The sequence below is a fragment of the Garra rufa genome, chromosome 24 (genome assembly GCF_049309525.1).
Source record: "Garra rufa chromosome 24, GarRuf1.0, whole genome shotgun sequence".
In the NCBI taxonomy this organism is placed as follows: Eukaryota; Metazoa; Chordata; class Actinopteri; order Cypriniformes; family Cyprinidae; genus Garra; species Garra rufa.
In genome coordinates this window covers 3,264,939-3,286,813 of record NC_133384.1, presented here as the reverse complement: position 1 = coordinate 3,286,813, position 21,875 = coordinate 3,264,939, and the positions used below count along the sequence as shown (strand labels likewise).

The window sequence follows — 21,875 nt, the reverse complement described above, 5'->3', positions numbered from 1 at the left end:
CAAATTCTGACTTAAAATTACTTTTATTCAACCAGCAAGGTTTTTATTTTTATTTTTAGAAATGACACAGACGTCTCCCAGTAGATAATAAGACAATGTACAAGAGGCATCATTGTGGTAAAAATTATTACTCATCTTTTATTTACATTTGAACAAAAAGTGGCATGTCCAAAATTTTTCATACCCTTCTCAATAATCAATAGAAAAGCCTTTTATTGGCTAGTACAGCAATCAAATGCTTCCTATAATTGCTTTTTGCATGTCTCCACTGGTATTTTTGCCCATTCATCTTTTGCGATGAGCTCCAACTCTTTCAGGTTGGAGGGTCTCCTTGCCATCACCCTGATCTTTAGCTTCCTCCACAGATTTTCAACTGGATTTAAGTCAGCCTAAGGCCAAGTTTCTCTGCAGACTGCCTGATGTTGTTGTTGAGAATTTTGATGTATTGCTCCTTTTTCATGGTGCCGTTTACTGTGATTAGGTTCCATGGTCCACCGGCTGAAAAACTCCCCCAAAACATTAGGTTCCCACCACCATGTTTGACAGTGGGGATGGTGTTCTTAGGGTTGAAGGCTTATCCTTTTGGGAGAAGCCTGTGTCATTTCCGGTCAAAAAAAAAAAAAAAAAAACTTGCTGGTTGAATAAAAGTAACTTTAAGTTAAAATTTGGCAGGGGTGTGAATAATTTCTTGACTAAAACAACAATGAAAAAAATGCAAAAAAATATTTTCAATATAATTTTCATAGGTTAAAATCCCAATTGAAAGTACCCAATGAATGATCATTTTAAATATAATAAGCTTATTAATATTTTAAATATTATTGTGGGTTTCCATAGATAATAGAAGGATCTTAGTAAACCTACAAGGATTCAAATACTTAAATGCATTTTAAATATGTTTTTTGGTTGTGGGACAGCACTTTGCACCAGTTCTGTAGAATGGCCCATATACATTGATTCAGTGTTAATAAAAATATTTCTGACTTGAATAAATCCAGTTAATTTAGATGTTACCATTTTCAGATGTTTAATTATCAACAAAGCAGTTAAAATTGTAAAGGCTAAAAGTTGATATGCAAAGCTAGCATTAATATCAATCAACGATCATTTATTGTGACTCTGCAAAGTGTGAACTGAATACATTATAATGTTTTCTGATGATTAATTGTATTGTTAATTGCAATTCAATGAAAATGCATTACTGAATTTATATTAAATGCAATTAGCTAAACTTTACAGTGCTTTTCTGATCCACAAAAGTGGGACTAAGTATCTTTATATGTAATTTCATAATTATATTACACTAATAAAGTACTGCCATTTCTATTGAAACTTGTATATCATGTACTAAAATATCTTTACAATTATACATTTATAATGATGAAGTTGCAATTTGCTATGTTCAAAATATTTTAAAATGAAATGTAATAGCAAATAACACTACAGTTAATAATCTAGTACTCTATATATTACTTTGCTGAAGACAGCAAAGTAATTGCACTTCTTTTCTCAATGGTGCATAACAAATGTTCTATATTGTCATAATTTTCCTAATAAGAAACTGATGTATTGAGTTATTGTCCTTTGCTAAATATGCATCAGTAAATATCATCTCACAGATGCAAAACAAAAGCAATTTACTAACCATAAATTATTGTTGTTTAGCTTGTAAAGGAACAATGGCTGAAGAGATAGTGTTTGTTGATGGGGTTGGGTAATGGCAACGGGGTGAGGGGTGAAATGTGAGGGCACAAAGCGATGCTGTCACTGCGCTCGCTGACATTAAAGATCGCTGGGCTGTCTGCTTTGATAATGGCTGACAGTACTCGACGGAATGACCCCGGTGTCACAGCACAGACGACAAGCAGGGCCTTGAGTCACATTAGCCAAAACTCGTACAGTCAACCTAATGCATTTCCCTCACATTTCCCTCATTTTGTTTCCTTAAAATAGAAGCACAACATGACATTGAGATCATACTAAAACATAATGCTTCAGTGCACTTGATTTATTAAGAGGATGCTTTTAAGACCGTCTGCCATTCAATAGACATGTGCCTTGAAGCTAGCTGAGGTTCTGTCGCTGCCTGAACAAACACCAAAAATTACTCTACGCTTCGTCCATCCATATTTCATGAAGTCCGCGGCAGAATGACAGTTTGCTCTTTAGAGAGTATGTATTGCAGTCTCCTGTTTCATTGTGCAGGTTTTGTTGGCTAATTGAATTTAATCTAACTGTCTTCCTTTCTTTTTGGACTACATTAGCATAACAACGCTCGTGGCGAGATCCAGCTTCGCGCTGGATGAAAAGAGGTGACATCCGTCTCCATGCGTTTTCTTTTTAATGAGCTCCCTCTTTCTAAACCAAACTGAAATTCAAATCAAATAGAGCAGAACAGCAAGAAACCGTGTTCACGCTAATTCCAGCTAACACAGGAAATGGATGGATTTCTCCCAAAGGACTCGATTTGTTCAGACAAGAGGTCAGATAGGACATCAATATTAACAGTAGCCATTTCCAATGCATTCATATTATGTTCTGAATGAAATGCCAGTTAGTGCTTAATGAATACTGCACTGTATACACTGTATACTGCCTGCTATTTTTAAGATGACTTTATTTCTTGTAATTCCAGTAGTGTGACTTTATATCTTATTATTTTACATCTAACATTACAGGACAAAATTGGGTCAAAGATGTCAAATTTTGGTGTCTGCATCAAATTAAATGTACAAAAGTAATTTTATACAGTGACTCTGGCTGATTTTGTACATTTTTCCACTGATGAAGAAATGATCAGTCTATAATGGAGGTTTATTTTACCATTAAGAGACAGAATAACAACAAAAAATCCAGAAAAACACATTTTTAAATTATAAATTGATTTGCATTTTAATGAGTGTACTTGATGTGTATTTTAATGAAGTATTTAATTCCCTATCAATCAGCAAGATTTCTGGCTCCCAGGTGTCTTTTCTACAGCTAACGAGCTGAGATTAGGAGCATTCTCTTAAAGGGAGTGCTCCTAATCTCAGTTTGTTACCTGTATAAAAGACACCAGTCCACAGAAGCAATCAATCAATCAGATTCCAAACTCCCCAACATGGCCAAGACCAAAGAGCTGTCCAAGATGTCAGGGACTGGGATTGTAGACCTACACAAGGCTGGAATGGGCTTCAAGACCATCGCCAAGCAGCTTGGTGAGAAGGTGACAACAGTCGGCGCGATTATTCGCAAATGGAAGAAACATAAATAACTGTCAATCTCCCTCGGTCTGGGGCTCCATGCGAGATCTCACCTCGTGGAGTTTCAATGATCATGAGAACGGTGAGGAATCTGCCCAGAACTACATGGGAGGATCTTGCCAATGATTTCAAGGCAGCTGGCACCATAGTCACCAAGAAAACTATTGGCACATATACAGGTCCATCTGAAGTTTGCCAATGAACATCTGAATGATACAGAGGAAATCTAAGTGAAAGTGTTGTGGTCAGATGAGACCAAAATTGAGCTCTTTGGCATCAACTCAACTTACCATGTTTGGAGGAGGGGGGATGCTGCCTATCCTAGAACATTGTGCTTTGAGGGTGTTTTTCTGCTAAGGGGACAGGACAATGGCACCACATCAAAGGGACGATGGACGGGCCCATATACCGTCAAATCTTGGATGAGACCCTCCTTCCCTCAGCCAGGGCATTGAAAATGGGTCGTGGATGGGTATTCCAGCATGACAATGACTCAAAGGTTCGAGTTGTCAAATGTCAGCCTCAAAACCTTAATGACTTGGAGAGGATCTGCAAAGAGAAGTGGGACCAAATCCCTCCTGAGATGTGCGCAAACCTGGTGGCCAACTACAAGAAACGTCTGACCTCTGTGATTACCAACAAGGGTTTTGCCACCAAATACTAAGACATGTTTTGCGAAGGGGTCAAATACTTATTTCACTCATTAAAATGCAAATCAATTTATAACTTGTTTTGTTGTTATTCTGTCTCTCACAGTTCAAATAAACCTACCAATAAAAGTATAGACTGATCATTTCTTTGTCAGTGGGCAAACGTACAAAATCAGAAGGGGACCCCTTACTGTACACATAGAAAGCATATTAAATGCAAGTAAAGTGTCTAAAAACACTTTTGTGGAAACAAGCAGATATGTTTATGTAAAAATTAAAAAAACAAAAAAACAATTGACAAATGGGTAAATCCTAGCGGTTTGAAGAATAGTGTCAAAAATTGGTAAAGATTTCAAATTATAATCAGTTTGTTTTTGAGGGCTCTTTTTTATAAACTATTGTTACAATAAATTATATTTTAGTGGTTGTGTTCTATAAATCATGGTAAAAATGTATAGTGACTTTCTGCTCAGAAAAATAAATAATAAATAAATAAATAAACAGAACACATTCTAATGTATAGAAAAATTAAAGCTGTATTAAACTTATTATTGTTTTGGTGCTTAAAAAAATTCTTGAAAGCCCATACTTGAAAACAAATACAATAGAAATGGCACTGTCTCTTTAAGACTACCATGTCAGTAGTAATTGGCCTATTCTAAACTCAGCCTCCCTTGGGCTCTTGGCAGGAGCTTGTAGGGCACCTACAGCCCATGTGGGTTATAATAGGACATTGTGGATTTGTGTATCCCCAGAGGCCCCTGGCAGACCGGACAGCCTTAATAGAGTTCACTTTTCTCTCTATCCAACCCTCACTCACACCTGACAAAGGAAAAAGATTGTATTCCGTGGTACCCTAAAATCTATTTAATGTACACAAACAGTTAATAAATAAGAAATATGCAAAGAAAGTACACTAATTAATTAAAAACATATCTTAATGTTACACCATACACTGAGATTCTAAAGAATTGTGAAGTTAGCATTTTGGGAACAGAACTTCAGTATGCAAACCAAGGTCTATATGGTTGCACTCATGGAAGAACTGAGAAATGCATTTCTAAGTTATGGGATTCAAAAGTAAATATCTCATTACATATTGAGAGGAATCAATACATAAATGCACAGCTACATAAAATAGAGGCATCTGTGAGAGAAAGTCATAGTCTTCACCATACAGACAAGTATTGTGTCTCAGTTTTCAGTCTTTTGTCGGTCATTTGATTTAGTTTAAGTGTGTGGGTGTTCCTGTTTGTGCTTCCTGAAGATTCATATTAAAAGCATTGTTATTTGAACTTCGTCTCCCGTCTCGTCTAACCAGCACGGCACCTAACAGAATGACCGACCCAAAAGTGAGTGCTGAGAAACGGCTATGGAGTTTGCGGCAGGGTGGTCGGGAGTTGGAGAGGTATGTGGATGACTTTACCGAGCTGTATCATCAGATGAGCTGGCCTGACGCCTCAATCAGCGTCGTGTTTCAGTTGGGGCTGGACAAGGATACTATCCGTTGCGATATATCTGTTCATGATCTTCCGTTTGTAGAATTAGTCAACGTCATTCTTCATTTGAACGGCTCTAACTTTGAGCTCGCAGAAATAGATAATGACAGTCCTGATCCTTGTCCAGTCCCCTCAGATGCATGTCGCATCGCGCCAGCTCATCCAAAGCCGGTGGTCTCCACATGCCTCGCCAACTGCTCAGACCACCTGCCGCGCCCCGAACGCCCTGTCACACTCCAAAGCTCCGTGGCCTCCCTCAGCACTATACCGCTGGCCGCAACGCCCAAGTCTGCATGTAAGAGGGCTGCAACGCCTGAGTCTGGACGCAAGATGGCTGCCGCCACGCCGGTGTCTACACACAAGATGGCCACCGCCACAACAGCGTCTAACCCCAAGATGGCCGCCGCCACGCCAGCACCTACACTCAACATGGCTGCAACGCCCGAATCGGTACACAAGATGGCTGCTATGCCCAAGTCTGCACGTAAGGTGGCTACAATGCCGGAATCTGCACGCAAGATGGCTGCAATGCCAGAGTCTGCACGCAAAATGGCTGCTATGCCCAAGTCTGCACGTAAGGTGGCTGCAATGCCGGAATCTGCACGCAAGATTGCTGCAATGCCAGAGTCTGCACGCAAAATGGCTGCTATGCCCAAGTCTGCACGTAAGATGGCTGCAATGCCCGAATCTGCACACAAGGTGGCTGCAATGCCCGAATCTGCACGCAAGATGGCTGCAATACCTGAGTCTGAACGCAAAAAGGCCGCCGTTCCTGAATCCCCGGCCAAGATGGCCACCATTCCTGAGTTCCTGGCCGAGATGGCCTTCGTTCCTGAGTTCCCGGCCAAGATGGCCGCCGTTCCTGATTTCCAGGCCAAGATGGCCGCTGTTCCTGATTTCCAGGCCGAGATGGCCTTCGTTCCTGAGTTCCCGGCCGAGATGGCCTTCGTTCCTGAATTCCTGGCCGAGATGGCCTTCGTTCCTGATTTCCAGGCCAAGATGGCCGCTGTTCCTGATTTCCTGGCCGAGATGGCCTTCGTATCTGAGTTTCCCGCCAAGAGAGATATTGTTGACATTATGGACATGGCACTCCCAATGGAGTTTACGGCCCCAATCCTCTCACCTGAACGTCCAGAGTCTCCGCTGGTCCCGTCCAGCCGTCCAAAGCCTCTGCTGGTTCCGCCCAGCCTTCCTGAGCCTCCGCTGGTTCCGCCCAGCTTTCCAGAGCGCCCTCCAGTGTCTGCTCCTCCAGAGCGCCCTCCAGAGCCGGAGCTCTCTCCTGCGCACCCTCCAGAGCCGGCGTCACCTCCAGCATGCTCTCTCGTGATCCCCTGGGCAGGCTACGCCCTGGATTTCCCCAAGAATTTTTTTTTGGGGGGCTACCCCTCTGATCCGCCATGGCCACCTGAACTGTTTACTCGGCCATGGCCTCCTGAGCCCCCAGATCTGCCATGGCCACCTGGACTGTTTGCTCGGCCATGGCCTCTTGAGCCCTCAGATCTGCCATGGCCACCTGGACTGTTTACCCGGCCATGGCCTCCAGAACTGTCTCCCCGGCCATGGCTTCCTGAACTCCCTGACCCGCCATGGCCTCCAGAACTGTCTCCCCAGCCATGGCTTCCTGAACTCCCTGACCCGCCATGGCCTCCAGAACTGTCTCCCCAGCCATGGCTTCCTGAACTCCCTGACCCGCCATGGCCTCCAGAACTGTCTCCCCGGCCATGGCTTCCTGAACTCTCTGACCCGCCATGGCCTCCAGAACTGTCTCCCCGGCCATGGCTTCCTGAACTCCCTGACCCGCCATGGCCTCCAGAACTGTCTCTCCGGCCATGGCTTCCTGAACTCCCTGACCCGCCATGGCCTCCAGAACTGTCTCCCCGGCCATGGCTTCCTGAACTCCCTGACCCGCCATGGCCTCCTGATCCTCCTGATCCGCCATGGCTCCCTGATCCGCCCTGGAGGCTTTCCCAGAACGCCAAGCTCCTGTCCAGTAGCGGTGCCCGCCCTCCCTCCCCGGTGTTTCTGTCACGGCGCGAGACGCGCCTACCGGGAGGGGGGTGTAATGTTACATGTATCTTGTCTGTCTTGTCTTAGAAATGTTCTGATTTGGTTTCTCCCTTTGTCTCCCCCTGTCAGTTTGTGATCATTTGGATTAGTCCTTGTTATTTCATTATCCCCATCACCTGTGTCTCATAATTAGTTTGTCTTTATAAATCTGTCTCAGTTTTCAGTCTTTTGTCGGTCATTTGATTTAGTTTAAGTGTGTGGATGTTCCTGTTTGTGCTTCCTGAAGATTCATATTAAAAGCATTGTTATTTGAACTTCGTCTCCCGTCTCGTCTAACCAGCACGGCACCTAACACGCATTTGATAATTAGTCCTATACCAGACAACTGCTTATAATCAACTCAGATTATTTTAATTATAATATAATCACTTATATTATATAATCTATGATATTATGTTTTTGGGGAGTTGCACAACATGACATTTTACAACTAAGCTTATCTTGTCATAAAATGTAATATTTTAAAAGCTATTGCTTTTTATATTTACTTTCTGCATATTACTATCTTGGTTGCACCGGATCACTTTTTCATTTTATTCTTTTACTATTTATTATGATATCAGACCATTGTACCATGCTGACTAAATGCCTCCCAAAATTTCTAAATGTGATCCTGAACCACAAAACCAGTCTTAAGTAGCACGAGTATATTTGTAGCTATAGCCAAAAATACATTGTATGGGTCAAAATTATAGATTTTTCTTTTATGCCAAAAATATTAGGATATTAAGTAAAGATCATGTTATATGAAGGTATTTTATAAATTTTCTAACATAAATATATCAAAACTTAATTTTTGATTAGTAATATGCATTGCTAAGAACTTCATTTGGACAACTTTAAAGGCGATTTTTTCAATAGTTACATTTTTTTTGCACCCTCAGATTCCAGATTTCAAATTGTTGTATCTCGGCCAAATATTGCCATATGCTAACAAACCATGCATCAATGGAAAGCTTAATCAATTTTGAAAATTGACCATTATGACTGGTTTTGCGGTCCATGGTCACAAAAAAAAAAAAAAAAAATGAATACCATGCAAGAACTTTAAGTTCTTGTCACCGTATGTATCAATTGCATTTGAATGCATTTTTGAATACATTAATAGATCCAGACAAAATAATGAAGATCACACTAAGTAGCCATCCAGAACAACTCAGCAATACTCTAGAATCCCACGACAGCCATATAGCAATGTGCTAAAAACACTTAGAACACCTTAGAAAGTCAAATCCATTTACCATTCATCATAATGTGTGCTCTACATGTCCATTAGCTCAAGCTACACCAGATAATAGAACTTGTCAAAGCGAAGAAAGACTCAACTAGATGTAATTAACTTTTCACCTGCATGGCCCAGACATTTCACTTCATAAACATCAGGTTGTCTGCCATGATGAGAAGTCTAAATTTAAAATTCCGACACACGACATTAATCTAAAAATGTCTCCAGATGTATGAGAGGTGCCTCTAGTTGCTGTTGTACATCTTTCATTAATTATTCATTATCGTATTGACTGAAAGGTATCCTGGGAGTGAAGACTGGAGACATTGTATTAGAGAACACCCCTTCCCCCTCTCCATTGCCCCTTTATAAATATGTGTAGGTGGCAAAGAGTGGGCCTAAAGACAACAGGATGGATCTACCTTAATGTCATGGCCAGCAAGTGTTTCGGAATTCATTACCCAGGGGATACGAGCCATCATAAGACGAAGCCTTGGCCAAATATCGACCTGTGCAGAGAGGTTACAAATTACAGCATAACTACTGAACAAACCCAGAGAGACACTGGCTTCCGCTGGCTTTCCTCATTTAGACGATAGACTGGAGAATTTGAAGATGGCAGATATAAATGGAAACACCATTTTGCTATACGCTGCAAATTGAGCTCGGTCCCCAAACTGTTACATACCACAGTCTAGCTATGCAATAAAATGCATTTGAAGCAATCACATCATAAATGATGAAGCTACAGAACCACTTACAGCTTGTGGCTGTAAAACCATGGTGCTGGTACCTGTGGGATTAATTAGTAAACAGGAAACATCCCTATTCCTGTCTCTGAGCTCCAGTGTTACCGACTCCCTTAACTCATCTTTGAACAGAGTTGAGGATCCTTGTACACAACATCTCCACCATGTTAGCCTGATCAGTCTAAACATCTCCAATGACCGTGGTTGTATATTGAGAAGCGAGCTGATTGTTTGGGGGCCAAGGGGTTTCTTGCTATGCAACCAGCATTGGTTATTTTTAGAAACACTCTCTACACCTGCAGTCATGGTTTGCCATACTAACCAACAGCATTAGTGGCATAAAATACAAAAATGTGAACAATAATACTATAAAGAACAATTATTGTTGCAACTAATGTTGCAATTTTGTATTAATGGATATTGCTTCGACACACTCATGTCTGTTCAATAACAGGGTACTTCCTGATTGGAATGCACACTGAAACATGCATTTATATTATTATTATTTTGTATTGTAAGCCTATACAAATGAACTTTAATTAATTCTAATAAATATTTAATAGCTAAACAACAAAGACTTGTTTAATTCAGTGTGTTACTTGCTGTTTCTTTATAATTGCTTCTTAACTCTAAGTGAAAATTGTTTCTACAGCATTTATTTTTCAGTGTGCATTACATCATATGTTACTAATGAACAACTTCATCCATCCATGTTACCAAAGTTACCTGAAGTCTGGATTCCGGTTGGGTTTAAGGCCATAGAAGCCAGCAGACAGAGTCATTAGCCATCTGGGAATGAAATTGCCATTTTTACACTCCAAATACGGAGCTGACCAGTGAATCTGAGTTTTGTCGGTAATATAACTTTCTCCATTGCGCACAGACGCGTCAAAAGAGGCAAAATCTTGACTCAGCACTCGTTTCTGCAGATGGGTCTTCTTTTTATTTTTATGCTCGTGGTACCACTCGGTATCAGCCGTTCTGTTTTTCAATATATGGTGGGCAGTACTGGATAAATCCTGGAGAATGATCTCTCCACCTGCCCGTGTGGCCTGAAGGTAAACAGGTGGCCCTTCAGGAGGGGACTCGGTGCTCAAGGTGACCACTGCTCGATGGATCTTGATGTCTCCCTCCAGGATACTCCTGACCAGAGCGTGGTACCACTCCATGTCGCGTCTGGGAATGTGATCTCTGGACCTGTTCGTTTGTAAGATCATGTTGAGGAAGTTTGTGGCGTGGAGGACCGTGTCCAGGACGCTGCGCATGGAGTGATGCGCGTCTCCGCGCGTCCTTCCCCGCAACACCGCCAGCTCATATCTCCTGGAGCAGTTGGCGTGTTTTAAGGTAGAGGAATCCCCCGTGTGCAGAAACGCAGTCACCACTTTGGGTACCTGTTCCTCAATCTTCTGCGCTAAACCCGAATGGGGCTTCCGGAGGTGCGCTTGCTGGTTGTTGTGCGTGTTATAAATGGGCAGCTTTGCTTTTAGGTCCCGATCATGTTCCACATATCTATAATTTGATCCTAAAACAAATCCCACTTGCAAGAGTAACGATATCCGGATAATGGCCATATCCTTCAATCCCGCTCTTTTACCTTAACAGCTTCAGTTCACCAAATCTGTTGCGAGAAATCACAGCTGGAATCAATCAAATCAGCACAGCATTTTCACCTGTGGATTTTCGCGCATTTCCGACACCGGATTCCTGGCCAGAAGACAGTTATTGCATCGGTAATCCCTTTCCCCTCAGGTACATTGGTGTTGTTTGTGTAAGTGATGCTGGTTCGGTCTTGTGTCTCCTTGCAGGAGCGCAGCAGATGTGCAGGATCCCCGATGCTCTCCTCCCAATATGATGCTGGACCACAACAGACGTGATCGAACGAGAAAGAAAAAAATCCTATTTTTCGGAGGCAGGGAGTCAGTACTTCACGCTTGGATGACAAACACACTCCGCCCTCTTTCGTCCACTCCAGTCTTAAAGCATGAGAACGGCAGAAACCATTTGCTATAACATCTAGTGATGTCCGATTCGCGTAGGAATCGCTCACTGAGTCGGTTCTTTTTAACGAAACATTTGAACCTGTTCGCAAATCTGACTCGTTCAGCAAGAGCACTTATCCAGTTCTCGGGTTAAGAATCGGCTGCATTGGTCTGAACTGTTCGAAAGAACCGATTCGGGGAAATGAGTCGGACTTCCCAACACCACTAACATCCCGTCTTCTACATCACCTTATAGGGTTTAGGAAAGTGCCCTTGATTGGTGTATGGTCATTTCTGCTGTCAGTCATGTTTCGGAGGGCGTGTTTGTAGAACCGAAGGAGCTATCCAGTGCTGAAAGAAGAAAAACATACATTGAAAAAAAAACGACGATAAATCACATTAAGGTTTCGGGTTTCGGTAAAAATAGACGCTCGATGGGCAGGAGTACATTTATAATAGCTCTGCTATAAACGTACTGCATAAACGTCAACAGGGCGTTTTAAAATTACACATTGCGCTGAAATAAACGGCGTTGCTGTCGAGGTTAAATTATGAGCTCGTATTGAAGGAACAATAAAACAAAGAGAATAAACAGAACGCGTTCTTGTTTTCCGTCTGGGCTGTTTTTTTTTTTTTTTTAATTGTTGGTTTATGACATAAGTATGACGGACTTTTTTCGCCGTTGTCGTGTTTCGTTGTATTTCTAAGCTCGTCTCGTTAAAACGCCATCAGCTGTTTAAAACGTGCCTTAAACCCCTCCGTTGCGCACCGTCGCGCTGTTTTTAATTGTTGGTCCATGTGTCAGACGGACGTCTTTGGCAGCGTTGCGTCGTGTCTCCCTGTTACGTTCAGCGTCTAGCGTCAAACGCGTCGCGTTTTTCAGACGCCGTTCGAATTAAAATAGTGCTTGAGAACCGCGTCTCGAGATTTCCATCATGTTGCGTTCCGTCTGTTTGTTTCAGAACGCGGTCTCGCGTTTTGTTTGTGCCTTCCTTTATTTTGGTCAGTTTAGAAATGCGTCAGACAGACGTCTTGGATTTAGGACGCGATCTCGCTGTTACAGCGCTGCGTCTTAAGTCAGTCAAGTTTTAAACAGTTTCAAAACGCGTCTCCGCCAAGCTGTGTGAACGCAAGAATGCGACCTGTGTTCCAATCCAAGCCAATGCTTTGATACCCATCAAGCATTCATTCGTGAATTAAACATATACAAGCTAGACAGAGCTGTTCGCTTCGAGGAGACCTCGAGTGCGCTGCACTGCTTGTCGCTCACTGGGGGAAATACTGCAGTGAAGCGAATAGCACAGGATGAATGCATGCGACTGCGTGAGGATGTGAATCATGGTGCAATATGAGTCATCATCACCGCACGAGCGCTTAATCCAGGTCTGTAAACAATGAGATGTTCAGGACGGAATCTAAACGCGTGCGTCAGGGGCGCAAATGACTCAAGCGTCTAAATTAACTGAAATGGCACATTGAGCAAACAATCGGTGATGCCATCAGTGTCTTCAGAGGTACACGTCTTGAGCTTACAAAAGCTCCTCATAGAAATGTCTCTGAATCATATGTTTGTAAATGGAAATATTTGCATCCAAGCATAATTTACCTCCTGACAGGAATTAAAGGATAACAAGGGCTTGTTGTCACATGGGGAAGCTTCAGAAGGGATATAGGCTATAGATATAGTATATATAATTATAGTTATTTAAAAGGTTCTAAGTCAAAAGCCTGACTACACATAATTGGGTTCTCTGCCTAAATTGGGATATTTTCCAAAACAAAATTGGCAAAATCATCATACACTTAAAATAACTAAATAAAATGAAATACAATTTTAAAAATAAAATAGAAAAAGGTCTTGTCTTATTGTATGAACCTCAATTTTTTTTTCTTCACAGAATGAACACTTCTGCAATTTTGTGAGTTTTGGAATACAGTCACTCTTATGAAATTCAAATCAAGTGTTTTAAATAGAGATCGAGGTAAAATACAGAGAGAAGAATATTTATTTACTTATTTATTTATTTAATGATTTTCAAAAATCTTTTTTAACGGATCTTGTGTCTGGCTAACCATCAACTGTCTTTTTTTAGAATTTTTCAATAAAACACTATTTTGTAATATATTTGTTGAAATCATAAGCAGAATTGCTATCTTGCTATAGTTAATTCTCAGGTCACCACATACTGTGCAGTTAACAATCACATAAATTAATCTCAGTTGACAGCAAATTCATGAAAATGTAATTACACTATCCAATAGTAATTTCAATAGTAAAACAGCAAGACACTAACAAATTTAACATGGTTTGAATGTGAAAATCACTTACTAACCTTTTCTGTGCACAGTAATATTTCAGTTAACATTGTATATAAAAAAGTTGGTCTCTTTATCAATTTGAGACAGGTTGTTTTTATTTGTGTCGTATGTGACCCTGGACCACAAAACCAGTCATAGAATAGGACAGTATTCGGTTGAGATACTATTTGACTATTTTTCAACTATTTGAAAATCTAGAATCTGAGGGTGCAAAAAAATCCAAATTTTGAGAATATCACCATTAAAGTTGTCCAAATGAAGGTCTTAGCAATGCATATTACTAATAAAAAATATTTTTTGGTTGTCACAGTGTTTCCTCTTGTGACAAGCTTCTGAGGTAATTCTGAGGTAATTAATGAATGCATTAATGATCTCATTGCAATGTTGAGTGGCTTGTTTTATAGAGGTGCTGTTTTCAAGACTAAACTCCTCTGAGTCTGAGTTTTGTCTTTGTTTCTTTGTCTTTTTTAGGAATTGTATGGCATGTCATCATATCATATGCAGGCAGGAGGCAGGGAGAAGACAGGCGAGACCAGGGGTGACTGGAGTGTGTGCCACGGAGGGGTTATGTCAGACTCTTATAAACAACCTGATCAGGTGCATTTGGCAGCCATGGAGGAAGTCAGGAAGACTTTGTCAATTTGCTGTAACATCTGCTGCACCTTACACTTTTTAATAAGGAACATTGTATACAATAATTTAGCAAAAATATATATTAAAAATGTATATTAAATCAATCGAACAACCTATTTACTGAATGTGTCCACATTAGCAAACCAAAACCAATCAGTGTTTTTGAACTAAATATCCCTTTTATGTAGTCCCACAGTAAGGATCAAGTACACCGTCAAGACCAAAACAGAAATTGGGTTAATTTTAACTCATTATTTTTATGTTGAATATCTGCATTATCATTAATTGAGTAAAGATTCTTCATGTAGTATATATGGATATATATATATTATATAAGTATATATTGTTAGGGACCTTATTTTATTATTATTAATAATTTCTGTTAGTGTAAACAATCAAATACACTGAATGTTCTGTCTTAATTTCCGAAATGATTGATACACCATCTACCAGTGGCCTTCCAGAATAATCTATCTTGACAAACAGTGTCAGAGATTTCAGTGTTCACCTGTTAAAACAGATAGGAGCTGTACTTGCATGAAACAGCTGACCAAGATGGCCGCTGAGTGAACTGACTTGCCGTAAAAGAATTTTAAAAATGATACATTCAGATTAGGCTTTTCTTATATTTCAGAACTCTGTAAAAGGTTTTGTTCTGGGAATGACTGATATCTGCTATTTTCAAATATTAAGTTTGTTTGCAAAAGCTATCTGGTAAAGTGCCCTACAGTCATATTTGGAAATAGTCAACTTTTCATAGATTAAGAAGTCACAGCTTCTAAAGCAAGCACTCAGTTTATTGATAATCTAGAGTTTACATTGGTTACACTACAAATTTGGAATATTTCCATTATCTTTATTATGTCATAAGAGAACATTCATATTCACCTTTCATTCACACCAATGGCCTGGGTAATATTATTATTATTATTATTTTTATTATTATTTTTTTTTTTACATTTTTACATTTTCTAAATTAAGTGACGGAATCCCTTGTGGAATTTAGAAATCAGCCAAGAAAATCAATTCAGATTTATACAAGCTTGTTTTTACTTTGTTTTTTTTAAAGTGATATGACAAGAGTCTTAATGTCTAATTATTTATCCTTACATTTTCTAATGATATGCTTGAATGAATACTGCGGTAAAGCCAGCCGCGGTTCAGAAAAACACGGTCAAGCCAGCCGCGATTGACTTTAAAAGTGCGCGCATATTACAGTCATTACGGTAGTTTCAGAAACAGCCCAGAGAGAACGCGCTTGCAGAGCGCTTTTCATTTAGACGCCCAGGACTGAGAAATAATACTACAAAATACTCGTGAATGTTTACTTACTTGTTTATTTGCATTTCTGCTTTAAGATCCGTGTTATTTATTGGTGTCTTTGATGGTTCTTTTCTGATATGGGACAGTATTAGACTTTAGAGGGGTATATTGACCCCATTTCTAATAAGTAGAAAAAAACAATGATCAGTTCTTATTCAGGACGTCCCATACTATATGCACGCCTCATATGAAACCATTTTACTGTACCATTTTTGAGATATGGGTCATTATTACACGTTAGAGGGGTTTATTGACCCCATTTCTAATAAGTAGAAAAAAACAATGATCAGTTCTTATTCAGGACGTCCCATAATATATGCATACCTTATATGAAACCATTTTACTGTAGCATTTTTGAGATATGGGTCATTATTACACTTTAGAGGGGTTTATTGACCCCATTTCTAATAAGTAGAAAAAAACAATGATCAGTTCTTATTCAGGACGTCCCATATTACATGCACACCTCATATGAAACCATTTTACTGTAGCATTTTTGAGATATGGGTCATTATTACACTTTAGAGGGGTATAAAAAACCCATTTCTAATAAGTAGAAAAAAACAATGATCAGTTCTTATTCAGGACGTCCCATACTATATGCACACCTCATATGAAACCATTTTACTGTAGCATTTTTGAGATATGGGACATTATTACACTTTAGAGGGGTTTATTGACCCCATTTCTAATAAGTAGAAAAAAACAATGATCAGTTCTTATTCAGGACGTCCCATACTATATGCACACCTCATATGAAACCATTTTACTGTACCATTTTTGAGATATGGGTCATTATTACACTTTAAAGGGGTTTATTGACCCCATTTCTAATAAGTAGAAAAAAACAATGATCAGTTCTTATTCAGGACGTCCCATACTATATGCACACCTCATATGAAACCATTTTACTGTAGCATTTTTGAGATATGGGTCATTATTACACTTTAGAGGGGTATAAAAAACCCATTTCTAATAAGTAGAAAAAAACAATGATCAGTTCTCATTCAGGACGTCCCATATTATATGCACACCTCATATGAAACCATTTTACTGTAGCATTTTTGAGATATGAATCATTATAACAATTTAGAGGGGTATAAAAAACCCATTTCTAATAAGTAGAAAAAAACAATGATCAGTTCTTATTCAGGACGTCCCATATTATATGCACACCTCATATGAAACCATTTTACTGTAGCATTTTTGAGATATGGGTCATTATTACACTTTAGAGGGGTAAAAAGTCTATGGGGAACGACCACGCTCTGATATACCTGTAAACTGTACAATAGAAGGGCTTGACATCATAGGCTGGTGACGAAAGCAGTCAGGAAGCAATAAAAGCATGTGCGAGAGAAAAACAGCGTTATTTTCGGAGACTGACACGAGCGCTAGCAGGGATGCAGGAAGTATTGTTCGAGATGCATAGTCTCCATCCAAAAACGATATGGGGAACGAGATGCACATGTCTCCAGAATTCCAAATCCCTGCCTAGGATTAGCTAGGACAAGAGAATAAAGGCGCCAGGAGTGGCATGGAGGTCTAGGTCATAGAACCTGATGAAGGTGAGGGGCGTGGACCATCTCGCTGCGTTGCAGATGTCCTGAATTGGGACACCCGAAAGAGCAGTTTTGTAAGCAGCCATAGCGCAAGTAGAGTGAGCCTTGACCCCCAAAGGTAAGGGGAGACCAGAGGACTCATAAACAGCATCTATAATCCATCTGCTCAGAGTTTGTTTGGAAGCCGGCAAACTCTCTCTTGGGTTTACCGTAACATACTAGCCACTGGTCCGACCTACGCCCAAGGGCAGCTCTGTGGACATAGGTGTCCAGTGCTCGGACTGGGCACATTAAGCTTCTGCTGGTCTGGATCTGTAAAGGGAGGAGGACAGAATGCCTGAAGCATGACGGGCTGTGGTGTAGAGGTAGAGACTTTGGGTACATATCCTGCTCTAGGGTAAAGAAAAAATTAGGCCATACTAGGCGCAATGTCAAGATAGGAAGGGGCCACGGAAAGGGCCTGCAGGTCCCCCACTCTCTTTAGGTAAGACAAGGCTAAGGAGACCTCAGCCTCGGCACACCACTGAGAAAGTGTGTAACCAGGGGATTTTTGCCCACTTAGAAGCCACCAAGAGGGGTGTGGTAGGCCAGGATTGCCGCCACGAGCAGCTTCAAAGTGGAGTGGAGTCCACTGTACAACTGTACTGACTGTAGTGGGCCTAACTTGGGGTCTGCACACCATGAAGAGAAGAGACTCCACCTCAGGGTGTACACTTTTCTCAGGGAGCTCTGGACTGGAGGATGGTCTCAACAGCCCAAGTTGAGAGACCACACACTATGAGTCTTCCCACATTTTTTACAGCTCCAGGCGGGGGTGGAGAATGGTGCCCCCATCTGTTAGAGGAGATCCCTCCTGACAGGAATCTCCCATGGAGAGCCGCCGAGAAGGGAAATCAGGTCAGAGAATCAAACTTGGCCCGGGCCAGTACGGGGCTACTAGGAGTAGATGTTCCCCATCTGGGCAAACTCTCTCCAGAACTCCTGTGTACCAGAGTACCAGAGGGGACATTGCGATGTCTCCCGAGTTCCAAAGAGGTTCACCTGAGCTTGGTCAAAAAACACTCTCCAAATTTGCTTCACCACCTTAGGGTGAAGCATCCATTCCCCGTGCCTCATCCCCTGCCTCAACAGGATGTCTGCTCCCAAATTGAGATGCCCAGGAATGTGTATTGCTTTCAGCTAAAACGAGTTTGTCCAGGGACCACACAAGTATCTGCTGCGCCAGCTTGTTCAAGGGGCGTGAACTTAGACCTCCCTGGTGGTTGATGTAGTAGACCACTGCTGTGTTGTCAGTGCGCACCAACACATGGCAATCTCTTAGGTCCGGGACGAAGTGTCTCACTGATTGAAACATGGCCAGCATCTCTAGACAATTGATAGGCCATGCGAGATGGCAACCACTTCACAGACCACGGGCTGACCAGCCACTCATGACCGTTCACCAACCGGTGAGGGACGCATCTGTCTCTAGTGTCACACGGCGTCAAGGAGCTCCCAGCACCGGGCCCTGAGACAAGAACCAAGGTTTCCTCCACATGTCTAAAGCACGTAGGCATCCCTGCGTGACCTTGATCATTGGAAGCAGGTTTCCCCTAGAGGAGAACCCCTTGGTCTTGAGCCACCACTGTAGGGGCCTCATGTGCAGCAGGCCAAAAGGTATCACATTGGACGCAGCTGCCATCAGACCCAATAGTTTTTTAAACTCTTTTACAACAAGTGACTGACCTTCTCTGACTCTCGTGACTGCAGTGAGGATCGACTCGATTCGAGCAGGTGACAGATGTGTCTGCATCATGGTCAAATCCCACATCTCACCTAGATAAGTGGTCCTCTGTAATGGAGATAGCACACTTTTCTTGGTGGGAAAGACCCCGTGGAAAGGTGGTGGTGGATCGCCTATTTGGATCTAATTTTATTTCTCTACAGTATGCAGAACCCACACAGACACGGTTGGCAGTAGTTTCCAAGCTGCTAAATAGTCTACTAAGGGAACCAGCCTCTCGAGGCTGGCCTCTGATGTTGCCTGAACTGCTAGCTTGGTATCCTGTAACCACTGACCGGCAGGATATTCCTGAACTAACTGCTCTAGGGACCCCCATAGGGATGGCGAGCCCCTTGGCTCCAATATGCAAGCAGATGGAAAAAGTTTTTGACTCACAGGAGACCACCGGGCCCTGTAGCCCTGGCAGGGGTAGCAGACTGATCACCTGAGGGCATTGGGGGAAGATGGACACCGTGGAATGCGGTGCTATCCACTAGTCCCCAATAGGGGCTGCCCTCAGTTGTCCTGAGAAATAGTCAGGACCGCTTAGCTGTGGACTTCCTTGACTGAAGCATGACCGTCAGGTCAGGCCTCACATTAGAAGCCCCCGGCTAAGAGCGCCGCTGGTTTCTATCCCGCTGTGGAGGGGCCCAAATAGCGACGATTACTGTTTGTGCTTCGTGGTAAGAGGAGCTGGTACACGGGAGGGGCTGTTCATGCCCAGCAGCCACAGCTATGATGCGGTGAGGAAGATACCCATGAAAAGCCACCGCTTGCTTTCGTGCCTCCTGGTACCTGCTGATGACATAATCGACTGCATAGCCAAACAGGCCAGAAGGCACAAGCGGGGCATCCTGTAGGAAGATACCCTGTCGTTCTCTTTCATGTCAGATAGGGTCAACCACAGGTGCCTCTCCGCTGCCACCATTGCTGCCATAGACCGTCCAATGGCACGGGAGGCATGACATATTGCCTTTCAGGAGGTATGACATATCGACCCTCTTCCAAAAGACGCGTTTTTGCACCACATACAATCAAGGGGTGGGAGGGTAGGAGCCTTGGCAAAGCAGGCAGCTCAGGGAGCCATGGCAGAGCAGGCAACTGAAGAGGCCATGGTGGGCCATGGGGGAGCAGTCTTGGTCATGTAGCCCCCTAAAAAACTGAAAATTCTGGGTTCCTTGGCTGGAACAGGCTCTGGGCTGGAGGCCTCCCTAAACTGCATTTAGGAACAACACCCTGGCATTGACTCTGGATTTATGGTCTTCTCTGGCCAGACATGGAAACAACAGCGCTCCCTGTGTTTGATTCAAGCTCTGCTGTCCTCCCTGGGCCAGACGTGGGAACAACAGCCCTCCCACGTCAATAACTGAATGCTCCTTAAAAATTATACAGTAAAGCGTTTTCCTTAGAAATATGTATAGAAGATTAATTCTTTATATTTTTATGGGATATTGTAATGCCAAAAGGCAGCAGAGGGAGCCCTCACCCATGAACTGATTGTTGCTGCTCCCTCTGCTGCCTCATTGGTTACTTCCTGTTTGGTGGCCATAAAACGAAGCCATTACCAAACAGAGAGTGCAAAGCATTGTTCTGCTGTGTGGAATCTACTCAACATTTTTCAGATTTCCTTGCCTTGTTTTTGTTATTTTCACAACTTGGTTTCTTGTCATAGTTTTGCCATGGTTTTGTTTTGTTTGCCTTGTTTCTTTGCCTTGTTTATTGGTTACTATTTGGACTGCCCTCTCTGGTCTTGACGTCACCGACCAGGAAGCTTAAAAGCACGTCCGGATAGAACAGCGTCAGCTTTCTGTTTTCAGCAAGCACTCTGTGTGCATGTCACTCTCCATTTTTCGTGCCAGTTTGCACAACTTTCTTTTTGAGAGTGATTGTTTGTCTGTCTGTCAAAATGTCTAAGAAGGGTGAAAATAAGCAGCAACATTACAAGCGGTGTGTCCCTCCTTGCTCTCGTTTCATCACAGGTGAGGATACACACAGCTTGTGTGTTGTCTGCATGGGAGTGGAGCATGCGGCATCAGCCCTCAAGGGGTTGTGTTTGCTCCGCTCCCGTAAGGCTCTCTTTGCACTCGTGGGGATCGCAATTGGATCTGGCTGAGGGTATGGAGACGGGCGAGTCCCTATCTTCTGCCTCACCAGCCAGATCCGCTGCCCGCTCTCTGGGATCGGAAGCCCGCTCAGCGGATTCTTACCCCCGGAGATAGGACACGGTGCTCCTTCTATCCACCTCCGAGGAGGTGGATGTGGAGGGCGTCGATGAGGATTCACCCCCTCATTCTCCCCAGTATGAGGAGCTGCTGGAGGTGGTCACTCGCGCCGTGGCTACTCTAAATCTGGAGTGGCCGGCCGAGAGACAGGCCGAACTGCAGAGAAGCAAATTGGATGAGCGCTTTCTGCGGTCTCGGCCACCACCTCCATGCCCGAGTCTTCCGTTTTTCCCTGACCTCCACACCGAGGTGTCGAGGTCATGGGGAAAACCTTTCTCTGCGCGTCTCTTCAGCCTGTCTGCCGCTCATTACACCAACGTGGCGGGTTTTCAGAGCTCGCATACAAAGCGATGCCCCGGGTGGAACAGATGCTTGCGAGCTATCTGTCCCCCGGTGCGGCATCGTCTTTGAAGACTCCGACCTTGCCCTCCAGACCGCTTAAGACCACGTTGGCTCTGTTGGGCAAGGGGTATGCGGCAGCAGATCAGGCTGGTGCGTGCCTCCACACTATGGGTGTGTTGCAGGCTTACCAAGCCGACCTGCTCAAGGAGCTAATTGAAGGCGAGGGGGCATGGCCTGATGACATCGCCGAGCTCCGTAGAACCGCTGATTTGTCTCTCCGCGCCACCAATGAGACCGC

At 42.7% G+C, this 21,875-nt stretch overlaps 1 protein-coding gene across 1 annotated transcript in view; it reads right to left on the bottom strand.

The window, feature by feature from the left end:
• gpr158a (G protein-coupled receptor 158a) overlaps positions 1 to 11,366 on the bottom strand; it is a 119,061-nt gene extending 107,695 nt beyond the window's left edge. The window contains exon 1 of the mRNA XM_073831182.1: positions 10,162 to 11,366. Within this exon, the coding sequence (XP_073687283.1) occupies positions 10,162 to 11,006 (845 nt within the window). The 5' untranslated portion in view covers positions 11,007 to 11,366. The remainder of the gene's footprint in view (positions 1 to 10,161) is intronic.
• Between the last annotated feature and the right edge of the window lie 10,509 nt (positions 11,367 to 21,875).